A 14462-nucleotide genomic window follows, 5' to 3' on the forward strand; every position below is an offset into this window, starting at 1 on the left:
TTTCCTTTCCCCTTGAGGCAGAATCTCTTCTTCATGCCTCATAGCCTCAAATTTAAAATATGGAAGTCCAAGTAGGTGGGCAGCCCACAGAGGGGAGGAAGCCTGCTTGGGGCGAGTTGAGCAGCGGGGGCTCCAAAGTCAGGTCTTAAGAGAAAAGGATCATGGTGGGATTATTTCAGAGGAAATGGGAGACTGAGTGTTGAAGACCGGCTTCTAAGGAACTGAATTCCAAAGCTGACTTAGGTACTAGGGAGCTGGGAGCTGAATTACCAAGTCCAGAGCAGGATCAACCATAGGATAGCACAGTAATGTGCGGCATAGTACTGGGAAAGAACTGCTTTATCAGGCATTGGATTTGTCCCAGAATCTTGGGTGGGTAGACCTAGAAGAGATAGTAAAGGAATTAACAGCTTCCTAAATGCCAGTTCTTAGACCAGCTGAATCAAAATCATCTAGGAAGCTCTTAAAAACTAGATTTTTAAATGTCATTTCAGAGAATCTGAAATCTGGAGTCCAGAAGTTAAATGAATGTAATGTAGAGTCAGAATAAGAGAAACAAGATTCTTGGTTTAAGTATCTTTTCTAACTTTACTTCCTTGGGAGTATTTACCCACGGACACCTTAAATCATTGCATTTCACGGTTCTTCCTTTAAAAATGCTTATGTTATTTTCAAATACAAATACAGACCTACATACATGTAGAAATAAACACTAAAGAAGGATAGAGATATTAACAGAATTACGTACATACTCAAAAGTTCATACATAAAACCATATATATATGTATATCTCTGAATGTTAAACAATAGTTTAATACTGGTGACAAGACTGTAACATCCATTACATGAAAGAAATAGCTTTTTGTACTTTTGTTGGCTGCAATAAAAATTATATTGGAATTTGAGTGTTCTGCTATAAATTTGGTCAGTACCAAATCTCAGTGAAAAAAGAGCTTTTATTTTTCAAGTTGATAAAAAGTTCTCACTTCTTAAACTTCTAACAAAGATTAATCTTTAACCAGTGTTTCTATGTATAGCTACTTGTAATCAACAAATTATCTTTCCTAATAAGCAGAACTCCAAGTTTTAATTTATGAATTCATTCATGTGTATTTACTGCTATAGAAGTTAACTTCTGTTGATAAATCATATAGAGCTACTCAACACTCTCAAGATAACATCCATGTTTACAAAAGCTATGTGCAAAAATGGTTAAAATTCATTCTTTCGCTCTCTTTCTAGAACTCTCTTAGCTTTCTCGCATTCTCTCCTTCCCTTCCTCTGTTCTCCCTACCCCTTCTCTCTGTTCCCCCAACACTTCTTTTTGTCTCCCTCCTTGCTCATTTTCCTTGTGTATAAAGCACAGTGCTTACTAATTATTAAACATTAATACCATTGGCACTGTCTAGTGATTTACTGTTAAAAACATGGTTTATTACATGTTATTACCTCTAAAGTTCATGTTCTCTCAACCCACGCTTCACACCCTTCTCCCTTACCACAAGCAGCTATATTGTCAAGGTTGTTCTAAAGAGTGATAAGGTAGCCTTAAAACAAGGTTTATGATGTTTTCATATCTACAAAGTCACAGAAAGCTCAAATGTACTCAGCAAATATTGCAGAATTGCAAAGAACCATTAAATGTTACACCCTTTTCTTAAAGTTCTCCCTCTCTTTAATGTAATGACACCCTATATCATTCCTCTGTTGTATGTTCAAGTCAGTTAGTGAGCTTTATATTAGCAATTCCTCTTTAACAACTTCTTTAACAACAGTTTGTCTGGCTCAGTTGAATAATACTAGGGTGGTGTTTAGGTGCATTTTAAAAAAGTAAAATGATAAACATTTGTGCAAAAAGTGCATATTTCACATTGGGCATATTATACATTTCTTAATAATAAGTTAGTCTTTATTGCACACTTATTATAGTATTACTTTGACCTTCTCTCATACTCTTTATCTAGGTATTTTCAAGTGTTTTAAAATCTCAAACAGACCTAATATATTATATGCACAGAATCCTTTGAAGTTGGCATTTGCCTTTCTGACCAGCATATTGTAAAGGAAGTTAGCCAAAAGAGTAAGGATCTGTATGAGCAGGTAGAATAACCACAAGATGCAAATTCCTGGGCTCTTCTCTAATTCATCTGAGTAAGAGTAGGTACAACAGTTTGAACAAGCTCCCCAGGTGATTCTGAAATAATTGGTCCACGTGCTTCACTTTGAGAGCCAATGATCCACATATTTGATTTTATCTATGGATAAACTGTGCTGAGGAAATTACGAAAAAATGAAATGGTGGTGTAGCAGGGCTTCAGAAAAAGGTTTTTCAGGGTCTCCTTCAACAAGAAAGTTTAACACAATGTTTAAAAGTTTATATTTGATTTATGTTATGGCTTAGGTTTTTTATTTAAAAAGCTCAGTAGTCAGTTTTTACATAAGAAGTTACATCATGCCCAGCATCTTAATGGCACTGAATGATTTCCTCCAACAATTTTTATGGATAGCTCCAGAGGAGCTCAAGTTGTGTGCCGGTGAGGAGAAATAGCATTTGTCTCTCTGTGCAAGTCTTCTCTAAGTAACACATGCCCTTACGGTGCTTGTCAAACTCAAGAGTACCAAGCGGTACAATTTTTTTGCAGTTCATAATTTTCACATAAAAGAAAATCTGCTGTGAAGGCTAAAAACCAACACCCTTAAGATAAATATATTATCAGAATTGAGTGCCCTTAGTAATCAGCAAAGATAAATGTTTAATACTTTATACAAAAGTGTTTTTTGTTTAACCAAATAGAAATAGCCAAACACTAATAAAGAAATCTACAAATGAACAATAAACTAGGCAATCAGAGCAAGTACTCATATGAGCAACAGGATATTGGTATTACTAATTTATTTGATCTTAAAATAATGAGCTTATTTACAATTCTATTCAATCTATCTCAACTATTTTGTTTCCTTTCAATCTCAGCTGTATCCTATGAATTACACTCTTTGAGAAACTTATTATCCACATTTATACATTTCTCTTCATAAATGGCTTCTGTCCAGAAAAGGAAGCCAAATATGCAAGCTCAGAACCTCAAATTTTTTCAGATGCGGGAATCTTTTATTTTCATGCTTTTTGAAAGATAGTCTGTATCCTAGTATCCATTCTGGATAGGAAACAATTATATGACAACATCCCTGTTTTCTGACTGCTTTGTTAGGGGCCTGGACAAATTCGAAGTAGAATTTTTAACCAAATCTTTCTACCATCATTTTTTCACAAATCCCCAACCTTCAAGCAGTCACTATGATGAATGTGATATGTACTTTTCTGATCCATTTAATTGAATTTACACCTATGTATACATGTACTTATCAATAAATATTTAACAGTTTTGTTTGGGTGGCTTTAAATTTATGTAAGTGGTAGACTTTCCACACATCGTTCTTCAACTTGGTTTCTTTGTTCCTATTATCTTTTTGAGGTCTAGCCATGCTACTTATATGTGGAAATATATTTCATTCTTATATTCCTATGTCACATTTATTTACTCATTCTGCTACTGATGAACATTTAGATTGTTCCAAGATTTTACACAATACTGCAATGAAAATCTTTGAATATTTCTTTTTGTACATCTGCAAGAATTTCTCTGGAGTAGATATCTAGCAATTGAATTGAGATGTTTTTGGGTACATAGGTACATTTCAAATTTTACTAGATACTGCCAAGTTGCACTTTAAAGTAGTTGCACCAATTTATACTACCACCAGTCATTTATGAGTGTTCCCATTGATTCACATCATTGAAAGTTCTTGTCATTGATACTTTAATTTTTGCCATTCTAATTTGTAAAAAGTCCTATCTCTTTTTTTCCCCCTAATTTGTAGTTCCCTGATTACTGGTGAGGTTATACATACTTTCATGTTTGTTTGCCATTCTGATTTCATATCCTTTGCCAGTTTGGGGGGTGGTCCGGTATTGTGGTGATTATGAGCTATGCCTTACAGACCACTGTTGTAGGCAGTGGAACTGAACAGTGGCCCCAGTTGCTATACATGAAATCCTTCACTCACGGAGTTTGTTTTCTTCCACAGGTAGCTTCCCGTGGATCATTGAGTGTGGCACAATACTAAAGCAGATTTGTGTTTAGAGGATGTGGGACTTACTTATTAACTGATATTGGTTCAGAGACTCCCAGATGGCTTTCCAAGAGTCAGTAAGATTTAGACAGTGGTCTAGGGTCCTTCCGTCCAACCTTCTGTCCTTCTCTCCTTCACTTGGGGGTCGGACTTGCATTAAGGTCTGACATATCTCCCAGCCTTCCCTGCCTCCTTCCCTGTTTCCTTATGCACCAGTATTTCCCCTAATAAAATCATTAAATGTTTAATTCTGTCTTAGCTTAAGAGAAAAGATCTTCAAAATTACTTGGAGGGGATCTAAACTAATAGGAAATTGAATATGTCTTAAGTGTTAGACAAGATTTTTTGTCTTCTAGCAATGCTTTCCTCAACAGCATTTTAATGGTGTATAAAATGCCATTTTTTTTTTTAAGTATGGTACATCTAACCAGAGGTTATCACAGCTACTATCCAAAATTAAAAACCTAAAAAAATTTCCTCACCCACAGAAACTGGATGATTTACTAGCAAGTAATCAAAATTTATTTCAAAGCACAAAAGGACTTGAGTAGATATATTACCGTTGTAAAGCTGGTTTAGTGTCTACTAGTTCAAAAGACACTATCATTAGATGATTTTATAATTGAATTGTATCTCACCCTTAAGTAACATATACTTCCTCTATTATTTAAACTATACCAAACCAGAGAAGAAGATGGAAAACTCTTCAACTAGTTTTCTTTTCTTAAAAATTGAAGTGTAGTAGACATACAATATTATATTAGTTTCTGGTATACAGCATATTGATTCAACAGTTATATGTATTATGAAGTGATCAACATGATAAATCTAGCTACCATCTATCACCATACAAAGTTGTTATGTACTATTAACTTTATTCCCTATACTGTACATTATATCCCTGTGCCTTAGAGTTTATACCTTTTATCCCCCTTCCCCTATTTTGCCCATTCCCCATCCCTCTCTCCTCTAGCAACCACCAGTTTGTTCTCTGTGAATCTGTTTCTGTTTTATTCGTTCATTTGGCTTTTTTTTTTTGATCCCCCATATAAATGAGATCATAAGGTGCTTGCCTTTCTCTGACTTATTTCACTTTTTGTATTCCTGACAACAGTGCACAAGGGTTCTCTTTTCTCCCATTTTTCTAGAGCCAGAATAGTCTTAGTACCAAAATCTGAAAAATAACATAAAAATAAAACTATAGCTAATCATACTAATGATACAGATATTCAAATAAAATGTTATCAGATAAAATATTAATAAATAGATTCCAACATGGTATAAGAAATGATAAAATATGACCAAGCAAGATTTATGATAGAAATGCAAGGGTGCTGTATTGCAATATAAAGAAATCTTTAAATACAGTATAATTTGTTATATTGATAAGGAGGAAAACCATATAGCAGGGTCCAGTAGATGCTAAAAGTGTACATAAAATTCAGCAGTCATTTATAATAAAAATTTAAAGTAAAAATAGAAGTAGAAGGAAACTTCATAAATACAGTAACTTTTTTTAACCCAACATCCTGAAGTAGACAGGATTTTAAATGGTGAAAAATTTAATGTCATTTGTCTTAAAATAGGGACAATATTAAATGTTTGTGAAAAGATTGTTTATACAAAGAAAACCCAAAGAGGTTCTAGCAAAGAGCAAACAAACAGAAAACAAAAGTCTGCTAGAATTATTAAGGGAGTACAATAAGATGGCTGGGTAATAGATAAGCATACAAAAATAACTAGCTTTTCTTTATGCTAGCAATGGTCATCGAGAAATAAAAATGGAGGGATGCCTGGTGGCTTAGTTGGTTAAGCGGCTGCCTTCAGCTCAGGTCATGATCCCAGGGTCCTAGGATCGAGCCCCGCATCCAGCTTCTTGCTCAGCGGGGAGCCTGCTTCTCCCTCTCTGCCTGCAGCTCCCCCTGCTTGTGCTCTCTCCCTTTCTCTCTGACAAATAAATAAATAAAAATCTTTAATTAAGAAAAAAGAATAAAAATGGAAAGCTATTCAATTCACAATAGTTTAAAACAATAAACAATAAAATACTGAGGGGTACTGGTGGGAATGTAAATTGGTGCAGCCACTTGGGAAACTTAAAATAATTAAAAATTTTACTACCATATGACCTATCAATTGTACTTCTGGGTATTTAACCAAAAGAAGCAAAGTCAGTATCCTGAAAATGTATCTGTACCCCCATGTCCATTCCAGCATTATTTAGAGTAGCCAACATATGGAAACAACCTAAGTGCCCATTGACAGATGAATGGAAAAAGAAGATATTTCATCTATCTATCTATCTCCACCTACCTACACATACATATAATGGAATATTATCCAACCATAAAAAACATGAAATCTTTGTTTGTGACAACATGAATGGACCTAGAAGATATTATGCTAAGTGAAATAAATGAGACAGAAAAAGACAAATACTATATGATCTCACTTACACGTGGAATCTTAAAAAACTTGAACTCATAGATACAGCAAACAGATTGGTGGTTGCCAGAAACAGAGATGGGGCAGGGGGTGGGTGTGAGAGGACGAAATGAATGAAGGTGATCAAAAAGTACAGACTTCCAGTTTTAGAGTAAATATGTCCTGGGGATGTCGTGTATAGCAAGGGGACCATTAGTTAACAGTACTGTAGTATATGTTGGAAGATTACTAAGAGAGCATATCTTGTAAGTTCTTTTCACAAAAAAAATAAATTTGTAACTGTGTGAGGTGATAGATGTTAACTAAATTTATTGTGTGAATCATTTTGCAGTATATACATACATCAAATCATGTTGCATACCTGAAACTAATACAATTTTATATGTCAATTATATCTCAATTTAAAAATATTAGGGATGGGGTGCCTCGGTGGCTCAGTTGGTTGAGGGTCCAACTCTTGGTTTTGGCTCAGGTCATGATCTAGGATTGTGAGATTGAGCCCTGCATCTGGCTCCATGCTGGGTGTGGAGCCTGATTAAGATTCCCCTCTTTCCCTCTCCTTCTGCCCCTCCCCACTATGCACACGTGTGTATGCTCTCCCTCTCTCCCTCTAAAAAAATAAAATAAAATAAAAATAAATAAATAATAGGCATAAATCTAACAGGAAGTATATAGGAAATATATGAAGTAAACTCTTACTGAAGGATCTAAAACAAGATCTGCCTTGGTGTGGATCCTGGCTCCAAACTAGCTGTGCATTTTGGAATTATATTTATCTTTTCTAACTTTTAATTTCTTCATATTTAAAATGAGGATAAGGCTGTTTTGAATATTTAAAAAGTTAATACATGTAAAGTGCTTAAAGTGGTATGTGACACATAGTAAGTAATATTACTATTACTTTTGGTGTTGCTGATATTGTTATAATATAGAAGACTTAATGAGCAAAAAGAGCCGAAAGATTTATGAATAAGAATTGTGCTTTGTCAGATATTAAATCATACTTAATGCCATTAAAAGACCAAAACCAAAAAAACAGCAGAGTATTAGTATAGGAATAGGAAATGGATCAGAGGAACCAGAGAGCCCAGAAATAGATCTTAGAAAATATGAGAACTCTCTATATAGTAGATGATATTTAAATTCAGAGGAAAATTATTTAATAAATCGTGTCTGCTATCCAACTAAAACGAAAGAAGTTTAGATTCTTACACCATTGTACGAAAAAAAATTGTACCTTGAATATTTTTTTAATTTTATAATAATAATAAACATTTTAAGAGAAAATTTAGGATATTACATGAGCAACCTGAAAGTGGAGTAGTACTTTTTAACCAGTATAGGGAATCGGATAGATATATTGACTTCATGAAAATGAAAATTTTGCATTGTCACATGGTATAAACAGAGTGAAAACAAATAGCAGAAAAAGTTGTTAATATCTGTAACACACAAAGACAAATGAGAGAAATTTGCCTGGAACAGCCTCTTATTTGTTGTCTTAAAAAAAAGAAAATTAATGTCATAAAATTGCATCTGTGCTCCTTGGACATTTAAATTCAGTAGGGAAAGTGGAAATGTTCATTCATGATCTTCTATTATTTCTTATTTTCCCCTTCACTTTTCTTGTCTCTTTTATTCTGCCAATATCTTCTTGCTTTTTTCTAAAGGTACCTACTTCAACACTATTCCTTTCCCATTTTCTTGCTCTGCTCTGTACACTTTTCTTCATTTCCTTTTCTTATATGCACCCCTTTCTTTGTTGCTTCATGTTTGGTTACCCAGCCTTCCTTCATTCTCTCTTTCTCCCTTCCTTCATTCCACAAATCTTTATGAAATGTTTGTACTGGGCTAGAATTTTGTATCCTCTAAATTCATAATCTATTCCCTAAGTGTAACTATGTCATAATCATACCATCAACATAACTACTGCTATTTCTAAATTTTAAAAATATTAAAATCTTTTAACTGATTAATTAGTATGGTGTTGAATTCAAATCTGGGGAAATGAAAACTCTAATAATTCCAGCACCATCTGGCTTTTTAATAATGTGTTAGAAAATTTGCCTCCTTTATAAAAGCCTGCACTCAATACATTCACCTAAGGCAAACTATTCTTTATTTTTTTCACTCTAAAAGATTTATTTTTTTAAAAGAGAATGGGATTTGGGGACGTCAGTGTGGTGCAGGAGAGAAATAAACATGCGAGCTTTCTTGTTCTTTGCTCTAAACCAAGTACAGAGGATGTGCTTCATCCACCAGCTCAGGAAAAACCTAAGGACTGAGGTGCTTTTTCAGTGAGGCTACAGATTTTAGACTCTGGAGGGTAGAATTCAGCTATAGTCCTTGTATTTGGATAGAATCCTAGATATGTGGTTTGGCTCATGGGTTGAAAAAAATCATTTAGTTCAGGGGCGCCTGGGTGGCTCAGTCGTTAAGCGTCTGCCTTCAGCTAAGGTCATGATCCCGGAGTCCTGGGATTGAGCCCCGCATCGGGCTCCCTGCTCAGCGGGAAGCCTGCTTCTCCCTCTGGGCGCCTGGGTGGCTCAGTCGTTAAGCGTCTGCCTTCGGCTCAGGTCATGGTCCCAGGGTCCTGGGATCGAGCCCCGCATCGGGCTCCCTGCTCGGTGGGAAGCCTGCTTCTCCCTCTCCCACTCCCCCTGCTGGTGTTCCCTCTCTCGCTGTGTCTCTCTCTGTCAAATAAATAAAATCCTAAAAAAAAAAAAATCATTTAGTTCAGTAGAAGGAAATGAAGCACTTGGTTTGCTACGTCTCAACCACCAAGATCTTCCTCACCTGCAGGGCTGCTGGCTATCAGTGACATCTCTATGTGATCGATCTCCGCCGCCTGCATGGCCAACTCTACTGAGTCCTACTGCATGTCCTCCAACATGTCAGCGTTTTTTTAATCTCAGACCTCTGGCCCCACTATGTCAGGAGGATTGACATTAACAGTGCATTGGGGGCAGTGGCTAGCATGGTTCTAGCCTCCAGGAGCTGCCAGATAGTTTTTAATATAAACGAATAGTTGTTCCTTCACCTGCTTTGTGAGTTTAGAGTTTCATATAGGAAGTTCTATTTAACTTTCATAAGGTGGACAACAGAAACCAATGAATAACAGAAGGAACCATTTTGACAATTTAAATATTGATAATGGTGGTGGTAGGTCAAGGAGAGAGGGTGGATTGCTTCTGGATTGTGAAAGAAAAAGGAGAAATAGTATGGAGGGTTTTTTTGTTTTTTTTTTTTTTTTTAGTAGAGGGAGAGAGAAGAAGGTGGTAACAGAAGAGAAGAGTAGATGTTTGCAGATGAGAGGAGCGCAGGTTGAACAACCTTTTTGAACTAAAGGGAGAGTGCTACCTGTCTAACTCATTCTTCATGTCTCAGGCGAACCTCATTTCTTCCAGAAATCCTTCTGGCGTTTTCTATTATAAGATACTTCTGTTGTCTGTACAATTAATTTGCCAATTAATTGTTTACTGCTTTGTAACTTAGATTAAAAGAATTAATTAAGTCATTGGGGTGTTAGTTAGCATTCTCCAGGACTAGGGCTTATCTTCCAAATTAGACTTAACAATAACCAGGAGTCAGGGACTATTTCTTATAAACTCTAATCTTCTTTTACAATGCCTGGCATGGGTGTTACGTGGAGTTCACTAACTAGGAGTAAGGATATTATGACCCATGTGGACAGTGGTGACAGGAGAGGCAGAGTAGATGACAGAAGACTTAGGATTGAGGTGCTGAGGATGGATGGGGAAGAAGACTGTGGTAGGTGGGTGAGAGAAGTATGGAAAGGAATTGCCTTGTATCCTTGGTCACCCATTCAATATGCTTAGGTACTGTAGGGGATGTGAATAGTATTCTTTTAGTTTTTCTTGTTAGGAGGTTTATTTATGTTTGGAGATTTCCTTTTAAAAGAGTGAGTTTAAATTGGAAGGTAACGGCAGACCTGTGGATAATATACACACGTTTACATACCCATACATGTACATTTAGTTTACCTTTTGACTTTTCCAATTCTTATTTCACTGTCATGAAGGACATTCTAAAAAATAAAGAAAAAATTTATTTCTAAAATTTCAGCCATGTTCTGCCCAATTAAAGTGGATTTGAAATAATTGAGATGTGGTGTTTTAAATTTCGGCTATGGTTAGAGCCACAGTCTGATATATGATTACATTTGAAGGAAAATGTACCTTTCAAGTTCAGAAACATACTAACAATTGCTCTCTGACTTCCTGTTTTTGATAATAGGACATTTCCAAGTTTGCAGAGAAGGACAATACTGTCCTTGGAGAAGGTGGAATCACACTGAGTGGAGGGCAGCGAGCAAGAATTTCCTTAGCAAGGTGAATATCTGATTATTGGTTCAGCGAGCATTTGTTGTAAATATCAAGCATGTAAAAATTATAGACATTTCTCTATTTTTTATATTCTGTTTCTGAAATTGAAAAATGCCTGGGGTTTTATTATCAGCAGGTTAAGAATCACCTTTAGGAACTATAGATAATGATTTAGTATTCATATTTGATGAAGGTGATGGCTTTTTCAAATTGCATGCTCTTTGGCATCTGTATATTTGTTTGCCTTATGGTATGATTTAGTACAAGTAAAAAACTCTGGGATTCTGCACAGCACAAGGAAAAAAGTGTGTTTTCGTTAAGTCTGTCACAGGGCCCCCCATTTCTCCCCACCCCACAATGCACTCGCCTGCTTTAACCTTCTGTTTCTCCTTCTTGGTTTACATAAACATATATTTTCAAATTTTCAACATAATTAGTAATGTTCATAACAAAAATAGTAAGGCAAATGATGTCACATGGCTTCAAGTCTGTAATCTTTAGAGAAAAATAAATAGAACAAGCACATCTAACATTGTGGGGGACAGTGAAGTCCCTTGGTAGAGACATTCTTAGTCTAAGCATTTTGAGCTGTCCAAGAGAAGCACGTAAAGTTAATTTGTGTCAAGAAGAAAACTTTGTGGTTAAACTGTAACTTTCAGTTTAAAAAATTATTGGTAATATGAGAAGTCAATTGTTCCTCCAGTTTTATTTGAATAGGATTCTTACTGTGTTGCCAAGGTCGTTAACAAGAAATCACATTGACTTATTGACATGTTGGCTCCTTATTGATTCTTATTCTGATTGGAATTTGTCATATGTTGCCCAGTTTTGGATGGTGAATGCACTATTTCCATTTCTTGAGAAACTGTGGTCATAGATGTGAAGGAGAGAGAGAGAAGTAAGAACTGAGTAGTAGGGAGCAAAGACCTTGAGGGTACATTTTGATGGGGTCTGTTATCTAGCTCTTGCATGTTATCTTCAAAAATAATTTACACGGCAAAAGTTCTTTTAGATTTCACTTTGCCTTTTTGCCATTTCTGACTTTTTAAAAAAATTACTTCTCTCAGTTACAAGCTGATTGAATACAATTTTTATAGAAAGGACCAAGAATTATACGTAAACACTGAATCCTATGTGTGGGATAGGGGTCGTGTCACTAACAGCCACACCTGAAAAATTAAACGTTGTGAAGATTTAATCTCATCTCCATTAACATGGGACTATATCTTCATCTGTTCTCAGATCAATTTGATGAAGACTTTACTTCCTCATAAAATTTTTTTTTTTTAACTTAAAAAGTAAAACTGATACGGGTGTCCATTTCTGTTGTGAATTATTTATCCTTCCCTTGTTTGGAATTCTTGTAAATATGGTACAAAGACTGAAACTCTGGGGAACAAAATGCAATAGTAATATTACAGCAACAACAATTTGCTGGTAGTGGTCAACACCGAAAAACATGAAGATGTTTTTCTTAGGTAGTGCTGCTATTTAGTTGTGGTCTCTGACATTTTACAGTGTTGAAACAGTCTGTTTTCTTCTTTTTTTTTTTTAAAGATTTTATTTATGTATTTGACAGAGAGAGAGATAGCGAGAGCAGGAACACAAGCAGGGGGAGTGGGAGAGGGAGAAGCAGGCTTCCTGCCGAGCAGGGAACCCGATGTGGGACTCGATCCCAGGGCCCTGGGATCATGACCTGAGCCGAAGGCAGACGCTTAACGACTGAGCCACCCAGGCGCCCCAGTCTGTTTTCTTCTTTGCTTTCCCACCAACATGCAAGATCTTTGAGGGCAGGGATTGTGCCATTTTTACCATTGTATTCCCAGCACATAGCATGGTGCTTGGCTCTGAACAGATACGATTATTAAAAATTTTCTTTTTTTTTTTAAGACAATATTTTAAATTGTATGGTATGGTGTGATTCAGTTTAACTTCTGCTAGTTTATGCCACTTACATTTAGCAAAGCCACTTCAGTCGTTCTTGGATAATGTGAAAACCATAAAAATCATTTATGACTTACCTTTTTGCTTCTCATTTAGAATTGTCTCCACTAAATGACAGGAAATATTTTAAAAATCGAATTTAATATCCATTTTCTTTTTAGAGCAGTATATAAAGATGCTGATTTATACCTACTAGACTCTCCTTTTGGATACCTGGATGTTTTAACAGAAAAAGAAATATTTGAAAGGTACGTTCTTTGAATAATTTATAATGCTCATGCTAAAAGGGGAGAAGGAACACCATCAGAGACTGCATTTTACCCTTGAGAATTATGGCCACCATTGTGACTCACTGTGGCAGAAAGAGACATAGCACTCACTCAAATCTGATCTTCCCTTCACAGTCAAAATTCAGGATCACTTCCGTTAAAACCTTTTCTGATTACCTCATGGTAAACCAGTTTCTTCCATTTTATTGTGACAACAATCACTATCTATATAGTTTTTGCAGTATTATTACCTTGTGGCATATATTATTTGAACTGGTTATTGTACTTAACGTTTTTACTCTTCTGTGTTAGATACGATATTTCTTAAGAAACTAAACAAGCTGAATGTTTTAATGCAGGTGACTGCTCAGACTATTCATCTACCTTGATACCGCCTACAGAACTTCTTCCTTAGTCACACAAAACTGGGGATATACATTTCATGGGAGCCCCCACTAGGGCTCAATGTATGTAAAATTCCTAAGAGGAGCAGTTTGTTATATGACTTGATTTCAGTTTCAAAATGATTTCATGAACTATAAAGTAGTTTATTAGGAGAATTACTATAATGCTCTTCTAAAATAAAGATGTTTTAAGCAATAAGGATGTAGAGGTGTGTGTGTGTATAAAATGGTTGCATTACCCCTAGAAGCACCTTTCCTAGAATTTAAATTTAATACCTAAGAGTTCTATAGTCCTAAGAGTGTGATAAGTAACTTCTTACTAATATAAAACTTTGTTAGCCAAATTAGTATGTTAAAGTATAATCTAGAATGATGCCTCTTTCTTTCCCTCCCTTCCTTCCGTCCTTCCTTCCTTCAGATTTTATTTATTTAATTGAGAGAGAGAGCTAGCATGAGCGTGGCAGGGAGGGGCAGGAAGAGAGGGAAAAGCAGACTCCCCACTGAGCAGGGACCCCCAAAGCAGGGCTAGATCCCAGGACCCCGAGATCATGACTCGATCCGAAGGCAGATGCTTAACTGACCGAGCCAACCAGGTGCCCCTAGAATGATGCCTCTTTCTATACAATATGTGTCTTAATGTCTAAAAGAAATTGGTCTCCTTAGATGGTTCTAGTCAGGATTTACTTTTAAACTAAAAGGAAATTTTATTAGAGGAGGGTCAAATTTATTATTCAGTTCTCAGGTTTATTGATTTTTTTTAACAAATCAGATTAGTCTTAATATAAGCTCTTGAGAACTAAATTCCTAGCCAACTTAAAAATGTAAAAGGAAATTAATAGGAAATGTAAAGAATGAGAAGCTCTGGCATTTTTAAAGGACGCAGAAATATAGACCCCCAGGGATCTTTAAAGGTTATCTAACAATTC

At 35.8% G+C, this 14462-nt stretch overlaps 1 protein-coding gene across 1 annotated transcript in view; it reads left to right on the top strand.

Moving 5' to 3' along the window:
• CFTR (CF transmembrane conductance regulator) overlaps nucleotides 1-14462 on the top strand; it is a 167279-nt gene that overhangs the window by 81834 nt on the left and 70983 nt on the right. The window contains exons 13-14 of the mRNA XM_021699342.1: nucleotides 10831-10925; nucleotides 13025-13111. Of these exons, the coding sequence (XP_021555017.1) occupies nucleotides 10831-10925; nucleotides 13025-13111 (182 nt within the window). The remainder of the gene's footprint in view (nucleotides 1-10830; nucleotides 10926-13024; nucleotides 13112-14462) is intronic.

This window comes from Neomonachus schauinslandi, chromosome 12 (assembly GCF_002201575.2).
Source record: "Neomonachus schauinslandi chromosome 12, ASM220157v2, whole genome shotgun sequence".
Classification (NCBI taxonomy): Eukaryota; Metazoa; Chordata; class Mammalia; order Carnivora; family Phocidae; genus Neomonachus; species Neomonachus schauinslandi.